This window comes from Narcine bancroftii, chromosome 3 (assembly GCF_036971445.1).
Source record: "Narcine bancroftii isolate sNarBan1 chromosome 3, sNarBan1.hap1, whole genome shotgun sequence".
Taxonomy (NCBI): domain Eukaryota; kingdom Metazoa; phylum Chordata; class Chondrichthyes; order Torpediniformes; family Narcinidae; genus Narcine; species Narcine bancroftii.
The window spans coordinates 81,580,806-81,604,934 of NC_091471.1; the positions used below are offsets into that span (position 1 = coordinate 81,580,806).

At 40.9% G+C, this 24,129-nt stretch overlaps 1 protein-coding gene across 8 annotated transcripts in view; it reads left to right on the forward strand.

Annotated features, from left to right (window-relative positions):
• Nucleotides 1–24,129, forward strand: part of LOC138757303 (interleukin-6 receptor subunit beta-like) — a 163,346-nt gene that overhangs the window by 39,582 nt on the left and 99,635 nt on the right. For 7 of the 8 annotated variants that reach the window (XM_069924402.1, XM_069924407.1, XM_069924403.1 and 4 more), the window contains one exon: nt 22,702–22,836. Coding sequence is in view for 1 of the 8 variants with exons in the window: in XM_069924405.1 (XP_069780506.1) it covers nt 22,833–22,836 (4 nt within the window). In the remaining 7 variants the exon portion in view is untranslated. Of the gene's footprint in view, nt 1–10,495; nt 10,573–22,701; nt 22,837–24,129 lie in introns of all 8 variants that reach the window. The other variant, XM_069924401.1, reaches the window with a different exon arrangement.

Sequence of the window (24,129 nt, forward strand, 5' to 3'; positions counted from 1 at the left end):
CGATCTGTTTCTAATACCTACTTGTGTTAGCTGAACTGGATATATGTGTCGGGGGAACTTTAAGAACTGAATGTATAATGATACATTTTATAACAAGGTTTTGGGAAAGAATGGCTCTGGGAACTGCAATTTGATGGGGCTACTAAGTACAGTGCTGGAATGGTGCCTGAGAGCCTGCAGAAGCCTTTGGTGCAGTAAGAGAGTCTTTTCACCAAATCCTAGAGTGATGTTGTTGAAATAAAGGCCCACCCAGAATTATTTAGTAAATACTCTCTACCTCATGCCTATGCACAAATGGATGTGGATTCTGGGAGCCAGAACTACCTGGTAATTATTACACATAATTGACAATGTAGACCAGGTTTATAGATTTTTGAATATATGATGGATAAAAAGCTGCAAGCAAAATCAAAATTTCAGCTAATTATGATATCTGCATTATAACAGAGACCAAATATGAAAACCTAAAGATCCTCAGGAGGAACTCATCATGTGACAGAAGGACGTTGTCCAGCTGAACTGGAGCTAGTGTGTAATTCTGCTGTCAAATATGGGCCAACAAGTATTTAAAAACAACAGGAAGGGATAGTCAAGTCAAGTGCAGGATCAAATTTATTGTCATCATGAGATTCTTTTCTCCTGCAAGCCAGGCAGTATTTCTACTTATCAGTATTGTAAACTGTATTCAAGAAAATTGTATTGAATATAAAAGATAGAAATGTAAATAAAGAAATAATTGCCAACAAACTGAACTGTGCAAATGGAGAAAAAAATAAATATTCAGTAATAAATAATGTGCTAAGCAAGAGTCCTTAAATGAGTCTCTGATTGAGTCTATTGTTTAGGAATCTGATGCTGGAGGAGTAGCAATTGTTCCTGAATCAGGTGGTACGTGTCTTATGGTGCATCTACCTCTTTTCAGATGGTAGTAGCGAGAACAGAGCATGTCCTGGGAGGTGTGGACCCTTGGTGATCGTTGCAGCTCTCCGAAGGCAGTGTTCCCTGTAGATTTTGTTGATAGTGAAGAGAGTTTTACCTGTGATGTACTGGGCTGTGTGCACTATTTTTTGGAGGGATTTCCACTCAGAGACCATGATGCAGCCAGTCAGTACACAACTGTAGAAGTTTGCCAAAGTTTCTGATGTCACACTGAACCTCTGTCAACCTCTGAGGAAGTAAGCTGACATGCTTTCTTCATAATGACATTAGTATGTTTGGTCCAGGAAACTTCCTCTGAGATAGTGACTCCCAGGAATTTAAATTTGCTCACCCTCTCCACCTCTGATCTTCCAATGAAGACCATCCACCTCTGGTTTTCCTTATCTAAAGTTTACAATCAGCTCCTTGGTTTTTGGTGACATTGAGTGTGAAATTGTTGTTAGTACACCATTCAGCCAGGTTTTCAAGCACCCTCCTGTATGATGACTCGTTACCCCTTTTTCTACAGCCCACTACTGTGATATCATCAGCGAATTTGTAAATGGTATTGTTGTCATACCGAGCCACACATTTGTAGGTGTAAAGCAAGTAGAGCACGGACCTAAGAATGCAGCCCTCTGCTGCTCCAGTGTTAATGGAGATTGTGGGGGAGTCCTTACCAAGCCTTACTGATTGGGGTCTGGAGGTGGGGAAATCCAGGATCCAATTACACATTGATGTATTGAGACTCAGCTCAAGGAGTTTGCTGATCAGTTTTGTGGGGATGATTGTGTTGAATGCTGAACTGTAGATGATTACGATCCAGGTGTTCTAGGGTTTAGAGCCAATGAGATGGGATCTGCTGTAGACCTGCTGCTGTGGTAGACAAATTGGAAAGGATCCATGTTGCTGCTCGGGCAACACCAGCCTCTCAAAACACTTCGTCACTGTGGATGTAAGTGCCACTGGTCGGTAGTCATTTAAGCAGGTTAGCACACTCTTATTGGGCACTGAGGGGATTGAGGTCTGTTTGAAGCAGCTGGATTCCATGCACTATGAGAGTGAATGTTGAAAATATCCATGAAAATATTGGCCAATTGGATAGCACAGGTTTTCAGTACTTGGCTGAGTACTCTGTGTGATCAGATGCTTTCCATGGATTCTTTCTCCTAAAGGCAAACTGTACGTCATTGTTGGATACTAACAGTAGAGGATCATCAGGTGGCATGCGTAAAGGTTAAAACCTTGTGTTTTTGATTCTTAGTTAATTTTGTGCCGAACTCTTGAAGAAAAGTATTGTTTGTAGTGTTACCATAGTGACTAAGATGTAATGTGTCATAATATCTGCGCAGACTTAGGGCTTCCTTCTCATTCTTCAATGAACTATTGAGGAGAAGTGAGTTTGAGGTAATTTTCTTTGAATTCGTCTTATTTCTTCTTGTATATCTTTTAAAATTTGAATATTGTAATATCTTTAAATACAGTTAATGCTTTGTTTGTTATAAAAGTCCTAATGCTACTATCTGTCCACAACGTGAGTGGTTGGAGAAAAGATATGCTTTTGAGGATAAAGAAGCTGAAATGAAGATTAATAAGATAATAATTCAGAATAGTGTCCCCACATTTCCTTGAAGATGACACATTTTGAAATTAGGGAATACTAGAACCTGTAAAGTGTCATCAATAGCATGGGAATGCGCAGTGGCTCTTCCTTGTTCTGGTGATCAAATCAGGCATAGAAGGCATTGAGCTCATCTGCGAGTGAATCTGCAGACACTGTGGTTGAAGTAAAAACACAACCTTGGCACTCTCTAGCCAGATAGCATTAACATCGATTTTTCTGGTTTTTGCTAACTTCCCCACTTCCATTCCCCTTTCCAGTTCTGCTCCCTCCTTTCACCACCTAGTCATCCCTCCTTCCCTTGATCTCTGCTGTCCCCTCCCTCCCTCCCTTCTCCACCCACCACCTCCTGTCTTGCGACCACCCCTTCCCCCCCACTCTTTTGTTCAGACACCTGCCAACATTTTCTCATACCTTAATCAACGGCTCAAGTCTTTACCCTTGCTATATAAAGGACACTACTTAACCTGCTGAGTTTCTCTAGCTTTCAGATTTTATTTTATATTTAAGAGACATTTAGACAGGCTCTTGAGTTGGTAAGTCATTGAAAGACAGGGACCTTATGTTGGCAAGTGGGATTAATGCAGATGGACAAAAAAGTTGGCATGGATATGGTGGCCACAGGATCAAATTCTGTGCTTTATAACTCTAGGATTCTATGACTGCTCTAATTAATCCTGTATATTTTAATGTCTCCATTCTATCCAATAGGATGCCTGAAAAAAATCTGTTTATACATTGAATGAAACAATAGTGCAATAGTTTGTGGTGTGACAGACTATAGATATGTTTTTGGGAGATAAATTGGGGCAGATTTTTCAGAGTAGGTCACATACAAACACTTCACAACAGATCTTATTTAAAATACTGGCGCTCTGCTTATGCTAGACAGTCCGGCAACATGAGCCTTTGCATAAGCTTTGGAGAGAGCCCAAAAGACTTCACTAATGGATTGTTGTTTAGAAAAACAACAGATGGGAGCCGCAGGCTGTCTGGGAGTGCTGTTTGCTGTTCTAAGAGGGCCATGTGGTTTTTGCAGGTAGTCAAACAGGTTTTTCTCTGAGAGAGAGATAGATCAGTTCTTCAGTTTTACAGTCAGCAGCAACAGCTGGGACTGGACCAGGACAAGCTGGCAAGCTTGTGGAAAAACCCCATTTGGAAGACGGGTTATGCGTGCTTAGTTCAGCCTGATCAAAGCCCTTGTGGTTCATACAAGTGGAGAAGACTAGCTGCCTAATATTTCACTTGCAATAAAAGAAACAAAAAGGAACTCTGTGGTGACCTGAAAGAAAGAGGAGAACACTGATGGGGCAAGTTTCTTCGGCAAGACACTGAAGTGGCTGATTAAAAGGAATCAGTTGTGGGTGTCCAGCGAACAACAAATTTCTTTCTGAAAACCGATAAGAACCTTCCTGAGTGGTAGCCATTTATTTTTCAAGCACCGAAACCTGATGAACTTCATAAATGTTAAATTCTGTGCACAGTATAAGAATTTCCTGCAACCAGTGAACTTGGAAGAATGAGAAAGTGAGATTGGACTATGAATCAAAGAACTTTTCTTAACTTACACACGCATTACATACACGTGCGCTTAGAATTAGAAGGGGGGTTGTTAGATTAGTTAAGTTAATAGTAATAAGCTAAAGTGTGATTCTGTTTACATGTTTAAAGATAATTAAAAGCAATTTTGTTTAAGTAACCATTTGTTTTGGTGATTATCTATTGCTGCTGGGATTTGAGGTCCTCTGGGCTTGTCACAGAGGACTCATCTCCATGTCATTGGCTTGCATTGTTTCTTCTTCTATATAGCAGCACACATTATTCCACCACTGGTATTTTCTGGTGTGATCGCACTGAGTCAACTTTTGTGAACAAAGTTGAACTTGATGTAGTGTAACCTGAAGGGACAGGTGTGAAAAGTGAAGAGGAGCTGGAAGGGCAGCTCATGCCCCAGAGAGAATTAAAAAAAAAAGTTGCTCAATTTGCACACGTACATAACAGGATGGTGATTGAGAAGAAGATGTATCGCACAAGCATGGTTGAGTATGGACACTATCCATGGTGTGGCCATCGCACAACAGCACATGGGTCAGAAACCATAATTAAGTAGAAGATGCAGAGCAAATTGGGGGTTGGAGGGCATCTGCAATGGACCTTTCAGGGATAACATATACACCTTTGCTCTTGAAGACTTGTAGATTGACTGAGTTTATAACTGGATGAACCTACACTGTACACTCATATGTATATATATATCAACCTTTAACATTTAACAGAGAGTATTATATTGTTGTAATGAACTTCCACCACCATACACATATTCCGCTCTCCTCTCCTCTCTGCCTTCTGCCCCCCTCCCAATTAATTTTCACCATTCCTCTTTCCTGTCATCTTTTATAATTAACACCTTTTGTCTGTTGGTTTGTATTCCTCACCCTGCCATTCTTCCCATTTTGTTAGTTTCTATACAGATGCCTGACTTTTTTTATTTATACACTCGGGCCCAAAACGTTGGTAAGAAATCTTTACCTCCTATGGATGCTGTGAGACCTGCTGAGTTCCTCCAGCATTTCTGTGTTTTTACTGCTGTTTAATAAGTCTAGGCATCAATACAAAAAGTTGTTCTCACTCCATCTCTATTTAATTGACTAAGCTTGCAAGTAGCCTACCAGTTGCCCCAATAATTACAGAGACAAAGACTGAGGGGAACAATAGGTTTTATTACACACAAGACTGCTGACCCGGGTCCAAGCTAGGGAAGGAAGAGGTGGCTCAACCTTTATGGCCTGGGTCACAGGGGACGAGTTCAGGGAGGAAGGAGTCTAGGAGAAGATGTCATCAGGAGGGTGGGGCAGCCCGTGCCTGTACTGGTCAGTACATACAACCATATCATTACACTAGAGAAGTTGACAAACTATACTGCATGGATGACTATTGTTCCACAAATTGATAAATTCTGTCATAGGCAGGATCTCTGTCAATGGTGAATCAGAATATAGAATGCAGATGGAGGGATGAATGGCTTGGCCACAGGGCAACAATCTCTCTCTTAATGTCAGCAAGACTGAAGAGCTGATCATAAATTCTGGAAGATCACTCCTTGGTCTAGTTCAAGTTCAAGTTCATTATTATCATCCGATTGTATAAGTACAACTTTAGTCCTTGGTGCAAAAACATGCAAACACATATACAGACATATTTACCAATGATTCATATGCAGTACATATATAACAATAAAAAAAATCTTAAATAAATAGGAGAGACTTGGATGTTAGTTTGTGAATTTAATCAGTCATTCAACAGTCTCACTGCCCGTGGGAGGAAGCCGTTTCTGGCTCTGATACTTCTGTATCTCTTTCCTGACAGGAGTAGCTGGAAGATGATGTGTACGGGGTCATAGGGGTCCTTAATGATTCTGCGAGCCTCTTTACACAACAATTCTGGGGGGGACATCAGGTGATGCGATCGAGTCAGGATGTAAGAACCTGACCCTCCCGGAAATTAGTTTAAAAGTACTCCTTAAGCGAAGTACAAAAAGCCAATTGAAGAAAAAACAGTATTTAGAACAGTACAAGAACACTTAAATATGTCACCAAAAAGAAACAAACTTTTACCTGGAGCCCAATAACTGGAGCAAGAAGATTGTGATCAGAGGCCTCCTGTTCAAATGAAGCCTGGATTGGAGTGCGAGCTGCCTTCCAGGTAAATTGCGTGCCCATGGGGATGTTTGCAGTTGTGTCTCTGCTGCTAGATTGAAGAGCTGGCACCCAAGAAGAAGACTTATCGTGTATGCTCAGAAAAACATACATGCGCGAATTGGAAGAGGCCCAAGAGACATTGGGTGGCAGCAGATCCAATCTTCTGCAGCAGGAAATCAGAGAGGAAAGTGACAGTGAAGAGGAGGAAGAAGTAACACAAGATAAAGCCAAAGGTTTGACTAAAGGTAAAGGGAAAAAAAACTAAGAAACAAGAAGAAATTGAATACTCTAATGCAGGCTTGTTGAGAGAACTGAGAGATTTTAAAAATACAAATAAACAGATTAAAAAATACTTTGCTATTGTGAATAAGATGCAAGTTACTTTGGACAATATTGATGAAAAAATTAAAAATGTGGAATATGGAGTGGAAGATGTACAGAAAAGAGTGGGAAAAGTGGAAAATGAAACACTTGCATGGACTATAGAAAGGAAAAAAACTTTGGGATAAGGTGGATATATAAGAAAACTTTAGTAGAAGAAATAACATTAAGATTGTTGGCCTAAAGGAGGGCGTTCAAGGCCAAGATCCGATTTGTGTTTTTTTTTCAAGATTGGACACCAGAAATTTTGGGTGTGGTAAGGTTTGAGAAACCTACTGAGATTGAGAAGGCATGTGGAGCTCTCAGACCGCCACCAGTGCCAGATCAAAATCCATGTTCTATATTCTATATTGATTAAATGTCTGAGATACCAAGACAGAGAGAAGACACTACTGCAGCGGGAATGGGAGTAAAATCAAGAAATGGTCCGCTTGATTATCAAGGATCTAGAGTTTTGTTTCACCCTGACATAAGTGCAGAATTACTGAAGTGAAGGAAAGAGTTTAATCTGGTTTAAAAACTCTTCGGAGAAAAGGATACAAATTTATACTGCGTCATCCAGCTACCGTGAAGATTTTATTGCCGGGGGGTGTAAAAAGATTTTTTGTGGATAATGATCGGGCAGAAGATTTCGTGGAAATACTGGAGATTATTAAACCAGTGGAGTGACTAATTTTAAACAATTATTTTTCTATATGAAAGAACGATTAACAAATATATAGTGATGGATCATTTGGGGGTAACTGACTACTATCAAGTCATGTGTGTTTTTGTGGCATTAGCCATAATCTGTATCTGCAATGTATCTGCACAGAATTTACATCCGTTAATAGTAATTTAATTCAAAATACTGTAGATGTTGGAAATTATTAAGTCAAATGAAAGCTTTAGAAAGAGAACCTCATCTTCTTGCAGATACATTGCAGCCAAGGGCTTCAGTATCAATTTAACAATCTCAGAAACCTAAGGTGATTGATCTGCAGAGTTTTTGCATTCAGTCCACATTGGGTGATTCAGAATTTCCTGTTGCCTACAATTACAAGATCCAAAGTAAGAATCAGGAGTAATGATTCATCCTCCATCTGGACACATTGCAGGTGTCCAGACTCAAAATCAAATTTTATAAATGTAGATAACTTGCTTTCTTCATCTATATCAGCACTGACTGTTTCTATCCAATCTCTGATAATGCTCAGTTTTTCTCTGCATTAGTGAAATGCTTTGTTTGTATTTTCATTCTTTAATTTTCCTCACTGCAGCTTTCCATTTTTTTCTCCATCTAACTGCTTCCATTAGCTCATCGATCACACAGCTTCTACAGTGTATCCTGTGGCAACTCTGACCTCACCCTATCAAGGATGTTCCCTTTCTCCTGTACCTTCTCTTCAATTTAAGCCTAATTTGATGTCTCTCTTTCCTAGTTTTGACAAATGGTCTTGGAGCTGAAATGTTAACACTGTTTCTCTTCTCACAGGTACTGTCTGACCTGCTAAGTGCCCCCAGCATTATGTATCAACTCAGGTTTAGGTGATGAATCTCTGTAATTTTAGAGTGAATTATTCCAAACAGCTCAGGATTTTGTTAATGAGCTTAAATACATTGTTTAAATAAAATACCTTATAGCTTTTATTATTGTCCATGTCCACTGTCAAACATTGATAATAATTTCATTTTAAAAGCACATTTTTCAAACCATGTCTTCAACCCCACCCTAATCATGTGTTGATCCTTCAATATCTCTATTATGACATGGGATGGTTTCATGCATAGTACACAGTGTGCCTTATACTTGCACAGATGTAACTGTCTTGGGCAATCACCATAATTTAGTGGTCTTTGGTATCCTAGACTGAACTATTTTTAATGTCAGACATTTTATTTTATTTGAAGTAATCTGACTTGCATTTTTACAGAGGTTAAATCCCAAACAAAGAGATTGCTTCAGTATTAATTGTAAATACTATGCCCTGAAACTGGATATTTGAATAACTCTAATGCAGAGTATTGCCACATAAATATAATTGTGTTCATGCTTGTGTTCAATATAAATATTCTGCTCGGCTATCTTTCTGAAGTTATTTACTGCTTTTTTCTCATACATCAAAGTGGATATTTCATATTTGTAAATTTAGATCAGTGTCAATGGCCCTCAATGAAAACTGATGCCCCAATTGAATGTCCAAGACTACAATTTGAAGTCAAAGTTGCTTGTGTGTGTGTCTAGCTTTTAAACTTCTTTCTCTTTCCTTTACAATTTCCTAGCTCAGTGATTAACTGTAAACTTTGGCTAAGTTTGTTGCACTTGAATACTGAGTCAGAAGGTTGTGGATTCGGAGATTGCAATACAAAATCTTGGCTCATACTAAGAGAATGCAGCACTTTCAGATAATAAATTCAGCCCAGTCTCCTCCTGCCATCTCCAGAGGAAATATGGGTTACTACTGTAATATTTTAAAGAACAAGGGAATCTTCCAGAATCTTTGTCAATATTTCACCTTAAATGAAACTAAATGTGCAATTATGGTCATGTCACTATTGATGGCATCTTTATTTTCTGCCATCTTTCTTACATTGCAATTTAAAATGTATTTAATTAGATCTAATTTGAAACGTAATTGTAGAGGATTCTCTGCCACTGCAGGCCTTTTTCCCACAGTATGATTGGCTATCTCAGTGCAATAGACGACAATCGTGGAAGTCATGATATATTGTCAATAACTAATATTTTTGTTGTTCAAGTGAACCGGTACAGACTTGAAGGGCCGACATGGCCTATTTCCGTGCTGTAAACGGTTATATGGTTAAATCCAAGAATTGGAACATTGATACGTTTCTCCTGGCACAAAACCTGAAAAGAAAATACAACCCAGGAAATTTTGGATTGTGATAGATTCAAAGAAGAGTGAGATAATGTTGGCAGAATTTGAGGAATGGGATAAGGACCAAGAGATTGACTGAGAGAGCAATGATAGAGTATGAGAGAAAACTAGCAAAGAATATGTGAGTGGACATTGACGCTTCACAAACGCTACAAACAAAAAATAGTGAGGACAAATTTAGGTCCATTGCCATGAGAACTGGGAAGATTTGTAATGGGAATTGCTGAAAGGACAGAGGAAGTAAGAAATACCTTAATTCTGTCTTCACAGAAATTCTCAGAAGCCAAGAATCTTTATGAGAATCAGGAATTAAAAGAAATTAGTAATACTGTAATTTAAATAGTGCTAGAGAAGTTGATAGGATTGATAGACAATAAATTCTAATGGTCTGGTCATCCGGATCCCAGAGAAATAAGAGGTAGCTATTGAAACAGAGTGTGCATTGATTGTCATTTAAAACTGTTCACATTGTAGAAGAGATCCTGCAGATTATGAGGCTGACAAATGTAACCACACTATTGGAAAATGAAGGGAGAGAGAAAACAAAACAACATCCTGGCTAGTCAGAGATCAGTAGTATGTCACAAAGGACGCAATAACAAGATGCTTGGAAAATATCGACGGGTTTAGAAAAGGTCAGCATAAATTTATGAAAGAGGTTGTACTAACTACACATTTTTAAATGTGTGATTGGCAGAATAAAAAAAGAAGAACCAGTGAATGTGGTGTATTTGCATTTTAATTTTAAAAAATTTAGACATACAGCATGGTAACAGGCCCATGAGCCCATGCCTGCCCAATTACCCCCAATTGACCTACAACCGCGGTAAGTGTTTATTGAACGGTAGGAGGAAACTGGAGCGCCTGGCAGGAAACCTACACAGACACAGGGAGAACGTACAAACTCCTTACAGACAGTGCAGGATTCGAGCCCCAGTCCCAATTGCTGTGCAATCGGATGATAATAATTAGGTTAATGTTAACCATTTCTTTTGCAGAAAGCCTTTGATAAAGATCAAATAAGAACTAAATTGTGCAGCACTTGAGGCTGGGGATAATATACTGACAGGAAACAGTGAGTAGAAATAAATGGATGCATTAATTTCTGAACTGGACATGTTACTTGTGGAGGCATAGCAGATACAGGCAGCTCTCTAAACTAAATGAAAGATGGCCAGCTTAACAGCACCTTGACTTTCAAATTGAGTTTACAGAGGCAATTCCAGATATATTTCTCTCTCTTTCTCTCACACGCACGCACGCACACACACACACACACACACACACACACACACACACACACACACACACACACACACACACACACACACACACACACACACACTGAAATAAAATAGCAGGGCACCAATTGAAATTTTAAACCGTGAATCTCTGTTGGAGCTTGTACATTTATCTACTGTCAATAATTGCTTTTCTTGGAAATATGGAATTTACTAACCTGTGACACCCAAGAAGTTATTTTGAACACGTCAATGCAGAGCATTGAGCACAGTAATCTGAGCTCGTTTGATAGCGGTGTAAAGTTCCAGTGCAGCACAAATTTGTTGGTGGGGTGGTTGCTATGGAGGTGCAGATGTCAGTTCTCAGATTCTGCAATATGAATGGGTTGGGGAATGGTGGGCTCTCACTTCCTCCACAGAATACTAAGTATGTTGGAGCTGGACCTTCCATGCAAGGCTTCATGCTGGCTTGATCATGCCTTAAATACTTTAATGTGATTGCTCATCAGATTTTTAAAAATTCCACTTTTAAATGTAGACATAGAGCACAGTAACTGGCCCTTTCAGCCCATGAACCCATGCTGCCCAATTACTCCCAATCAACCTACAATCCTAGTACGTTTTGATAGTGGGAGGAAACTGGAGTCCGGCCCTGATCATTGGTGCTAACTGTGACACCAACTGTGCCTCCCTACTTCTCAGAAACCGAGCAGAATTGTTTTCTTTTCCAGTTGGTTATTGGTAAATTGTTAAAACTATAAAATGTGATAATGGGAAGTGTATATAAAAAAAATCCTCTGGAACTCATTGAGTTAAGCTATTAAAGCTGTCTCCAGGCAAAAATTAGATAAACATGGCAGCATGCCAAAGTGTATCTCAATATAGCATAAAATATCACTTGTAATACAATTGCAAACTTTCTAAGGGTGTAATTGATCCAATTAAAAAAAAATCTCCTGGAAAGAAATGCCTAGAAAAGACTTTGAATTGAATAATAATACACACAGAAGAAGAATATGCATATCCTGAGAAAAAGTAATTTCCCATTACACAGAAGTAGATATCTCTGGCCTTTGAATTTCCTTTTTATTGTTGTTTTTAAAAGTCCCAGCAACTCCACTGTATGATGAGTATAGAACAGTGCTCTCTCAACATCAGCCAACAACAGGAATAGCAGAAGCCAGATTTGTAAAACTGCAAGTGGTATTGTACTGTTATATCCACCTTACTCTATGCTCAATACATGGATAATGGGCAACAGAATTGCCAGACAGTGCAGAATACTGTATATTGGAGGGCAAGGTAAAATTCCAGACAAGACTCCAGAAAAACAATCCCCTCCCCCCCACCCCCACCTCCCACCACCACCACCACCGCCCTCGGTCCCTGCCACAATCTACATATTTATGAAAGAATTGCAGACCATAGGGGCAGGACATGTTATAAGAATATCTGCTGATTAGATATCCAAAACAGAGAGCAAACGGTCATGCAATGGTTAGAAAAAAGTCTCTAAGAACATCTCTGAAATGTTTCATCATTGACCTTTTCCATTGAGAACAATAAGCTTTGGATCAAGCTGTTTAATATACCTGAGTAAAAAGAGATGCTCATTTATACAAGGAAACTGAAATAGAGGAAGGAAAGAGAGAAAGAGAATCTCAGAAATCAAGAATCACTGATATTACAGTGGTTGGTATTTCATGTATCTATTTGGCTGAAACAAGTAAGAATTTTGGTGCATCTGTACTTAGGTATATGACAATAAACTCACATTGAACATTGATCCCTGCATCTGTGCTAAAGGAATTATTGAGTCTAGATTGGTCTAATCATCCACTTTCGTACTCATCACAATGCTAAGATAGATGTCATGGCCTTACTCGAGAATGACTGATGAACCACAACGATTTCATAGTTACTCTGTGGATATATCTGAACTATAGAACCATAGAAGAATACCGCACAGAAACAGGCCCATCGTCCCTCCTAATCTGTGCTGAACTGTTATTCTCCAAGTCCCACTGACCTGCACCCTGACCACAGCCCTCCATACTTCTCCCATCAATGTACCTGCCAAAATTCTTTTTAAAAATTAAAATTCAGCCTGCATTCATCACTTCAGCTGGCAGCTCATTTCACACTCCCACCAATCTCTGTGCGAAGAAGTTCCCCTTATGTTCCCTCTAAACCTTTTCCCTTTCACTCTTAACCCAGGTCCTCTGGTTTGTATCTCACCGACCATCAAGGGAAAAAAGCTTACCTACATTTACTCTTTCTAGACCCCTCATAATTTTAAATACCCCTATTAAATCTCTCTTTATTCTTCCATGCTCCAGGGAATAAAGTCCTAACCTGTTTAACCTTTTCCTGTAAATCAGTTCCTGAAGTCCAGGCAACATTCTAGTAAATCTTCCCTGCACTCTTACAATCTTATTGATAACTTTCCTGTAGTTAGGTGACCAAAACTGCACGCAATACTCCATATTTGGCCTCACCAATGTCTTGTACAATTTTACCATAACATCCCAACTCCTATACTCAATACTTTGATTTATGAAGGTCACTATGCCAAAAACTCTCTTTACAACCCTATTTACCTACGTTGCCACTTTCAAGAAATTATGTACCAATGGATTCCAACTTACAATGTTCCGACTTACAATATTTTGAAGCTACGATGGTCAGAAAGGGAATAGAAATGTCGGAAATCGTCCAAGTGGATTGCTTGGATTATTTCTGACACCTCTCCCCGTTCAGAATTTCTCTCTCTCCAATCATTTTTGCCATTTTGGTTTAAGATTCCTGAAAAAATGTCCCTAAAGCTCTTCTGAACAAGGCACAGGGAACATCTAGTGCAGCGGTGGCCAAATCGCAGCTCACAATGGTTGGGCCCTCGGCAGGACCGGAGACACCGGGCTCTCAGCAGGAGCAGAGATGTTGGGCTCCTGGCAGGAGCGAGATATTAAATCCAGTCCAAATCTGTGTGAGAGAGAGGAAAAAAAGGGTATGTCAATCATAAACCAGAGTTAAAATATATTTTGCTATTCTCAAGACAATTTCCATACAAAATTTGTGGTTAATAGACATCAATTTATATTTGTGTGATATTTAATGTCAGAACATGCACTCAGTTGCTTTACAGAGTGACAGGAATGGGTAAGTCAGTATTGTTTTGACATACGATAATTTTGTTTTACGGTGTGAATCCCGGAACAGAACCCCATCACAAGTCAGGGTCCAGAACTGCACGCAACACTCCAAATGTGGACTTCACAAAGACTTGTACAATCTCACCACAACATCTCAATACTTCGATTTATGAAGGCCAATATGCCAAAAGCTCTCTTTACAACCCTATCCACCTATGATCCCTCTGTTCTTCCACACTCCTCAGTGCCCTACCATTTACCATGTATGTTCTTTCTTGGTTTGTCCTTCCAAAATGGAACACCCCACACTTGTCTGCATTAAATTCCATCTGCCATTTTCAGCCCATTATTCCAACTGGTCCAGATAACTCTGCAAATTTTGAAAACCTTCTTCGATGACCACAACACCTCCAATAATTGTGTCATCTGCAAATTTGCTTATCTGATTTACCACATTATCATCCAGATCATTGATATAGATAACAAACAACAATGGTCCCAGCATTGATCCCTGAGGCACACCACTAGTCACAGGCCTCCAGTCTCAGAAGCAATCATCCACTACCACTCTCTATATTCTCCCAGGAGTCGATGTCGTATCCAGTTGACTACCTCCCCATGAATACCTTGCATCTGAACCTTTCTGACTAACCTCCCATGTAAGACCTTGTCAAAGGCCTTACTATAGTTCATGTAGACAACATCCACATCCTTCATCAATTGTCCTGGTAACTTACTTGAAAAACTTTATAATATTGGTTAAACATTGACCAACATCAAAGCTATATTGACGATGTAATGGATGGATCTGCGTTAATATTAATATTTAGGTTAATGTTAAGCTATATTTCCTATAAATATGTCTTAGGTAATATAATGGGTTTAGAACAGGGTTACACACCCATACAATACATTCAAAAGTGAGGTAATCTTTTAACATCATGATGTCTGCAGACATAAGAGGCTGCTTAATAAGATGAGAGCCCATGGAATTACTAGAAAAATAATAGATTGGGTAGAGCATTGGCTCATAAGCAGGAAGCAAAGGGTGGAAATAAAGGGATCCTATTCTGGTTGGTTGCCTGTTACTAGTGGTGTTCCGCAAGGGTCGGTTTTTTGCACCAATGGCTTGCCATACTGATGCACAGTAAATGACTCGAGAGGCTGAGACTGAATCACTGATCTACAGGCTTTTACTCACAATGGACAGGGGCCTCATCCTGTGCCATGACCCCGGCTTTCTGGGGAAGGATCAAGGTGTTAGAGGCTTTATACAAGGTCAAAAGAGGGAGGGGCCACAGGAATAGTCACAGGATGGGGCAGAGCCAGGAAATCAGGAATACAGCAGTTCAGCATACATACATTCATACACTGTAATGAGATGCAGAATACTAGTGATGACCTCAGGGGTCACAATATGATGATAAAGGCTGGTCATGGTTACACTGCATGAAGCATGGTGTCAGGAGGGAAAGCTGAGCAAAAGAGTGGATTGTTTTGAAAATGTTATTGGTTGAGAAGAGGACATGAGGAACAATTGTTCAGTGGAAGAATAGAGTTTTGAAGGTTTGAAATTGTGTATTTTGATAACAAAAGTGACTTGCTAAGGCCTAGCTGTACTCCTGCTGATGAGTAATGTAATGAGTAAGTAGCCACTGAAACCTTTTATACACACTTGCAAGCATGGGAGTTGGGTCAATTTCTTTTGTCAGAAAAAGACACTAGTGCTATAGTTCTTGATAGATAGTTGTAGATTTCCATAGAGAAAGGAGTACTGATTGATAAGCAGTAGCATCTGCAAATTTTCCAGTACCAACGTCCATGGAAAGGAAAAGGGATTGGAGAGGAAATTGGAAAATTTTCCAGCCCCATATGAAAACTATGAAATAGCAACAGAGCTAGATGAGAAGCCATTTTGTTATCTCTCATGGGAAAGAATGCTACAGAGTTTACGTTACTCTAGGCATAACAAGCGAAGAGCAAGGGAAGAGTGCAGAAATACTCAAGAAATTGAAGGAACAGTTTGAACCTGCGACGAATGTCATATATGAGCGTTACGCATTCAAAGCTCGTGACCAGCATGAAAATAAACCCTAGATCATTATGTGAAACTGGCTGAGTCGTGCAAGTTTGGAACGCTGAAGGAAGATTTAATGAGAGACAAGATTGAGCTAGGCACAAAGGATCCAGCTGTAAGATCCCGCTTGTTGAAGGAGGATAACCTTACACTGCAGAAAGCAACCGACATGTGCAGGTGCGCAGAAGTCACGAAAGAACAACTTAAGAGCATAGAGGGCTCAGTGAGCAAGACAGAGATAGTTCATGCAGTGAATAATTATGGAAAACAGAAAGATTACAAAGTATAGTGGGAGACAGCAGGGCAAAGACAGCTTGTCGCAGAAAGGAGACAAAAGACAGAGGTCAGAATGTAAATACTGTGGTGGACATCATTAGAAAGAGAGAGAAGCCTGCCCAGCATGAAGTAAACAGTGTGCAAAATATAAAAAGAACAATCATTTTGCCAGAAAGTGTCTGTCTAAGAAATCACAAGTGGTGAAGTTCATGGTGCTAGAAGAGTAACCTGATGGTGACAGTGATGTGACATCGTGGAGCTTGTGAGCAGTGTAAACACACAAGGCCACTATCGACCAATAAAGTGTCAGATAGACACCGGAGCCACTTGCAGTGTCATGAATTTTGCAGACATTTATGAGGTGATGCAAAATAGAGATCCAGACTTGCAAACATCCAAGGTCAAGCTGAGGCCATTTGGTGGAGAGCTGATACAACCTAGAGGGCCACAGGATTTATACATACGTTGCAATGACACACAATGCAAAGTGAGATTCCAGGTGGTGGATTCTGGTCACGTTACTTTGCTATCCGCACAAGCAAGTGAGCATTTTGGACTAGTCACATGTAACGTACCATAACAGGTCAATGTAACAGAGGTGCAGAAAAAAATTCTATGATATTACAAGGATGTATTCACCGGAATTTGGTGTCTCTCTGGTGAATACCATTTAGAGGTTGACAAGAGTGTCAAGCCTGTTCAGCACCTACCTCAAAGAGTGCCAGCAGCTCTCAAGACCAGCCTGAAAGAGAAAATCAAAGAGCTAGACTACTCCTACAGTAGTATGGTTGATGTGAAGAAACCTGGTACGCTTAGGGTATGTCTAGACACTGAAGACCTCAGTCAAGACCTCTACCCCTGCTCACCAAAATGAAGGTATTCATCATCCTTGATGCTAAGGACAGATACTGGCAGATAAAATTGGATGAGAGCAGTAGCTACTTGATGACTTTTTGAACACCATTTGGATGCTACAGATGGTTGTGCAAGTCATTTGGCATCTCCACTGCTCCTGAGGAATATCAATGGAGACAACATGAAGTAGTCCAGAATTTGCCAAGTGTTGAGGCTATAGTTGATTATCTCTTGGTGTATGGATGTGGAAATACATTGGATGAAATCATTGCTGATCATGACAAGAAACTCATTGGACTGCTAGAGAGAGCACGTCAGGTGAATCTGAAGCTGAACAAGAACAAGATGCAGTTCTGGAAGACTGAAGTGAAGTACATAGACCATGTACTTACTGCTGAAGGACTTCATCCAGATCCTGAGAAGGTCTAAGCTATATTAGAGATGGAGCTACCCTCAGATGTTAAGGCTGTTCAGCACTTCGTAGACTTTGTGAACTACCTTGCGAGGTTCTTGCCCAACCTGTCATCAGAGTGTGAACCACTGAGAAAGCTGACAGAGAAGGATGTGAAATGGTGTTGGGGCACAGAATCAGTCAGCCTACAACTGCATCAAGCACCTGGTCTCTTCTGCACCAGTGTTGAAGTACTATGGTGTAAACAATGAAGTGACACTGCAGTGTGATGCCAGTGAAAAAGGCCTCAGAGCAACTCTTATGCAATGCTCTCAACCAGTTGCATTTGCATCAAGGGCATTAACAGACACAGAGAGAAATTAAGCCCAGATAGATAAGGAATGTCTGGCAATAATGCTTCAACAGTTTGGCAAAGAGAAGATCACTGTGGAAGCAGACCATAAACTGCTGCAAACCATCTTTATGAAGCCTCTACTAGCAGCACCCAAATGCCTGCAAAGGATGTTGCTAAAGTTATAGAAGTACAACTGGATGTGAAGTACAAACAAGGAAAGTTCATGTACAGAGCAGACATGTTATCGAGGTCAGCTCTACCACTGAAGAAAGCACAGATTTTGGCCATGAGTCAGCACAGCAAAACGATGAGAGAAATCAAGGAAATAAACCCAGCTTCGATGCTCAAGCTGACTGACAAGAAACCAGCCAATGAAAGAAATGACTGAAATAGATGAAACACAGCAAGTAGTCAAAGATGTGGTAATGAGAGATACAGTCAGCAAGACACCACTCGCCATTTGTGAGTATTGGGTGTACAGGAATGAGATTAAAACTCATGATGGGCAACTAAAGCAGCATCGTCTGCAAAGAATAGTTCACGGACAAGTTGCTCTTGTGTCTTGGTGTGAGCTTTCAGGCACCTCAGATTGAAGAGACTGCCATCTGTGCGGTACCGGATGTAAACAGCGTCTTCATTGTTGAGGTCTTTCATGGCTTGTTTCAGCTTCATGCTGAAGAAGATAGTAAAGAAGGTTAGTGCGAGGACGCAGCCTTGCTTCACGCCATTGTCAATGGAGAAGGGTTCGGAGAGCTCATTGCTGTATCTGACCCGACCTTGTTGGTTTTCGTGCAGTTGGATAACCATGTTGAGGAACTTGGGGGGACATCCGAGGTGCTCTAGTATTTGCCAAAGCCCTTTCCTGATCATGGTGTCGAAGGCTTTGGTGAGGTCAACAAAGGTGATGTAGAGTCCTTTGTTTTGTTCTCTGCACTTTTCTTGGAGCTGTCTGAGGGCAAAGACCATGTCAGTAGTTCCTCTGTTTGCATGAAAGCCACACTGTGATTCTGGGAGGTCATTTTCGGCGATACTAGGTAGTAGTCTATTAAGGAGAATCCTAGTGAACATTTTGCCTGCAATGGAGTGCAGCTTGATTCCCTTGTAGTTTGAGCAGTCTGATTTTTCGCCTTTGTTTTTGTAAAGGGTGATGTTGATGGCATCACGAAGGTCCAGCTTTCCTTAGTCCCAGCAGAGCATGAAAAACTCATGGAGTTTGGTATGCAGAGCCAGCTCTCCAGCGCATGACATCCTGTTTTGCGGAAACTGCCAAAATGTTTGGCCTGGAAGTCAGCCTGAAGAAAACTGAAGGTCCTCCATCAGCCCCACCATGACTACCAGCCCCCCCACATCTCTATCGGGCATACAGAACTCAAAATGGTCACCAGTTTACCTACCTTGGCTGCACCATTTCATCTGATGCAAGGATCGACAACGAGATAGACAACAGACTCGCCAAGGCAAATAGCGCCTTTGGAAGACTACACAAAAGAGTCTGGAAAAACAATCACCTGAAGAAACACACAAAGATCAGCATGTACAGAGCTATTGTCATACCCACGCTCCTGTTCGGCTCCGAATCATGGGTCCTCTACCAGCATCACCTACGGCTCCTAGAAAGCTTCCATCAGCGCTGTCTCCGCTCCATCCTCAACATTCATTGGGGTGACTTCATCACCAACATCGAAGTACTCGAGCTGGCAGAGTCTGCAAGCATCGAATCCACGCTGCTGAAGATCCAAGTGCGCTGGGTGGGCCACGTCTCCAGAATGGAGGACCATCACCTTCCCAAGATCGTGTTATATGGCGAGCTCTCCACTGGCCACCAAGACAGAGGTGCGCCAAAGAAGAGGTACAAGGACTGCTTAAAGAAATCTCTTGGTGCCTGCCACATTGACCACCGCCAATGGGCTGATATTGCCTCCAACCGTGCATCTTGGCGCCTCACAGTTCGGCGGGCAGCAACCTCCTTTGAAGAAGACCGCAGAGCCCACTTCACTGACAAAAGACAAAGGAGGAAAAACCCAACACCCAACCCCAACCAACCAATTTTCCCTTGCAACCGCTGCAACCATGCCTGCCTATCTCGCATCGGACTTGTCAGTCACCAACGAGCCTGCAGCAGACGTGGACATACCCCTCCATAAATCTTCGTCCGCGAAGCCAAGCCAAAGAAGAAGAAAACTCATGGTGGCCTACTGTACAAGGATGTGAGAGTCATAGTCCCTAAGCAGATGAGAAGAGAGATGGTACAACATGTTGTTACGAGCCCAGAGGACCCCAAAACCCAGCAGCAACAGATATTCACCAAGACAAATCGTTACTTAAACAAAAGTTGCTTTTAATTATCTTTAAACATGAAAACAGAATCAAACTCTAACTTATTATTATTAACTTAACCTAACTTAACCCCCTTCTAATTTTAAGCGCACGTATATATAATGTGTGTGTAAGTTTAGGAAAATTCTTTGATTCTCAGTCCAATCGCACTTCTTATTCCTCCAAGGTCATTGGTTGCAGGCAATTCTTATACTGTGCACAGAATTTAACATTTATGATTTCACCAGGCTTTGGTGCTTGAAAGGTAAATGGTTCATGTTGGTTTTAAGAGGGATTTGTTGTTCGCTGGACACAAACTGAACCCTTCTAATCAGCCACATCAGTATCTTGCTGAAGAAACTTGCCTCATCAGGGTTTTCAAGATGATAACCTCTTTCTCTCAGGTCACTCTAAAGTTCCTTTTTGTTTCCCTTATTTCAAATGAATATTAGACTCTTGTATGGACCACAAGGGCTTTGACCAGGCTGAACAAAGGACTCACAACCCGTTTTCCAAATGTGGTTTACCACAAGCTTGCCAGCTTGTCCTGGTCCAGTCCCAGCTGCTGCTGCTCAACTCTAGCACTGTAGAACTCTCTCTCTCTCTCTCTCTCTCTCTCTCTCTCTCTCTCACACACACACACACACACACACACACACACACACACACACACACACACACACACACACACACACACACACACACACACCACACACACACACACACACACACACAGAGAAAAACCTATTTGACTCTCTCTGCTTGCCAAACCATATGACCCTCTTACAACAGCAAGCTGCACTCAGACAGCCTGTGGCTTCGGACCTAATCCTCCGGGTTCTTTCATCTGTTGCTTTTCAAATGACGTCTCTATAGACACTCCTCAAAGCTTTTGCATAGTCTCTCGGAGCCGGAATGTCTAGCTTGAGCAGATTTCCAGTATTTTAAATGAGATCTGTTGTGAGGTGTTTGTGTGTGAACTACACTAAAAAAAACCTGCCACAATTTATCTCCCATAAACATCCCTATTTACAATATAAAACACAATATAATCTGTCACAGTCCCCATGCAAGCCACCAAGGAATCGAGTCAAATCTGAGGAAGGCTAAAGATGTCATATTCTGGCCCAACATAAGTCACAAAATAAGAGATAACATCAGACAGGGCAGGGCTTGTTTCAAGCACAGCAAGCAAAGGGGAACCCCTCCAGACAGAATGTGGATGAAAGTAGGAGCAGACTTATTCACACTGAATGGAAAAGACCATTTGATAACAGTTGATTACTACTTAGACTTCTGGGAAGTAGATGACAAAGTTCCCCACAGGAGGTTAGGAAAAAAGGTGGAGGCATTAGGTATAAATAAGGAGGTAGTGAAATGGATTCAGCAATGGTTGGATGGGAGGTGTCAGAGAGTAGTGGTAGAAAATTGTTTGTCCAATTGGTGACTAGTGGAGTTCCTCAGGGATCAGTCCTGGGTCCACTATTGTTTGTTATATATATTAACGATCTGGAAGTCGGGGTGGAGAATTGGATAAGCAAGTTTGCGGATGATACAAAGATTGGTGGTATTGTGGACAGTGAGGAAGATTACTGTAGATTAAAAGGCGATTTAGGAAGGCTGGAGGTGTGGGCTGAGAAATGGCTGATGGAATTTAATACAGATAAGTGTGAGGTGTTACATTTTGGAAAGGCAAATCTAAATAGGTCATATGCATTAAATGGTAGGCTATTGAGATGTACAGAGCAACAAAGGGATTTAGGAGTGATGGTAAATAGTACCCTCAAGGCTGATACTCGGGTAAATGGTGTGGTGAAGAAGGCATTTGGAATGTTGGCCTTCATAAATTGGAGTATTGAATTCAAGAGTAGGGAAGTTATGATGAAATTGCACAAGGCATTGGTGAGGCCAAATTTGGAGTACTGTGTACAGTTTTGGTCACCAAATTATAGGAAAGATATAAACAAAATAGAGAGAGTACAGAGAAGGTTCACGAGAATGTTGACAGGATTTCAAGGTTTGAGTTACAGGGAAAGGTTGTGCAGACTGGGGCTTTTTTCTCTGGAGCGTAGAAGATTGAGGGGGGACTTGATAGAGGCGTTTAAGATTTTAAAAGGGACAGAGTAAATGTGGATAGGCTTTTTCAATTAAGAGTGGGGGAGATTCAAACTAGAGGGCATGGTTTAAGATTGAAGGGGAAAATTATAAGGGGAATATGAGGGGAAATTTCTTTACGCAAAGGGTGGTAGGGACGTGGAATGAGCTTCCAGCAGACGTAGTTGAGGCGGGATCATTGGTTACATTTAAGGATAGACTGGATAGTTACATGGAGAGGATAGGACTGGAGGGGTATGGACCGGGTGCTGGTCAGTGGGACTAGGAAGGTGGGGATTTGTTACGGCATGGACTAGTAGGGCCGAACTGGCCTGTTCTGTGCTGTAAGTGGTTATATGGTTATATGGTTATAAGAAGGGGATAGGCCACTGTCAATCCTGACAAAAGATCAACACAGACAAAATTAATGTATTTTCTTTTTTTCAGATGTTGTGGAAACTGCTCAGCACTTCCCAAGAATTTTATTCTCAGTTTTAAAGAATTGAAATGGTTCTTGATGATCCAGGAATATCACAACCACAGACTCATATGACTGAAACCCTTTGGATTTTGCCACAATGTGTAAGTTTTACAGAATGGCTATATAAGAATTAGTTTGTACGTTTCTGTCTCAGATGTTCATTGAATTAGCAGTGTTTTCTGCTTTTATAATTTTTTTGGTAATATTTTATTTATCATTTTAATATATTTAACAGTCAACAATCATGCCATGTGTCTTCTTTCTTTGGCTTGGCTTCGCGGACGAAGATTTATGGAGGGGGTAAAAAGTCCACGTCAGCTGCAGGCTCGTTTGTGGCTGACAAGTCCGATGCGGGACAGGCAGACACGATTGCAGCGGTTGCAGGGGAAAATTGGTTGGTTGGGGTTGGGTGTTGGGTTTCCCTCTATATAAGTCCTATTAAACAAAGAAAGAACGAAGAAAAAGAAAAAAAAAGATCATTCCATTGTCAGTGCGAACAATAAAAACTATGGAGACATGATAATACCACAGTTAAAATCTTTACAGAGGTCTACTGGCTAGCATTCGTAACTCTGTATTGGCGCCAGTGAGGTACCTATATGCTCTAAATTAAGACTGCCAGATTTTTAGGAAGTTGTTATATCCCTTTCTGTGATTGTATGTAATCTTTTCAAGTAGGATGCAACTATTCATTCCTGAAGACCACCTATCCATGAGTAGATTGGAGTCAGACTTCCACATAACTGCTTGGCATTTCCTGGAAATATCTGTGAATTTAATTGAGAATTATGCTTTTATCATTTTTATATCAAGTGAACAAATCCTGTGTAAGTGACTGGAGAGTTAAGCAAAGCATTTAGAAAGTACATCTCAATGAAAGAAGCGAATCATGAGACTGCTGACCCTGTGATTGTAGTGAAAGCACAGAAACGATGGGGGAAGTGAGCAGCGTCCATAGATGGTAAAGATCTATAACTAGGGTTGAGCCCTTCTTCGATGTATGAGTAAGGTGAGAATTGATTGGGAGAAGGGGGATGGTTTGGCTCTGGTTTGGCAGAATTAGGGGAAAGGAAGCAGAGGGAAAAAGGGAGAGAGAGAAAAGAGAGAGAGAGAGTCAGAGGAAAGTAAACTGAGGAATAGATTGGGGAGGGGATCCCAACAGTAATCAGGGAGGTCGGTTGGAGGATGCCCAGACAGAATTGAGGTGTTGTTTCTCCAGTTTTGCAGGTGGTCTCAGCCTAGTAGTGCATCTGGTTGGAGGGTGCCCAGACAGAATTGAGGTGTTGTTTCTTCAGTTTGCAGGTGGTCTCAGCCTGGTAGTGCACAGACATGTCAGGAAGGGAATGGGGTGGCAAATTGAAATGGATGGCCACTGGGAGATCCACACTATTGTA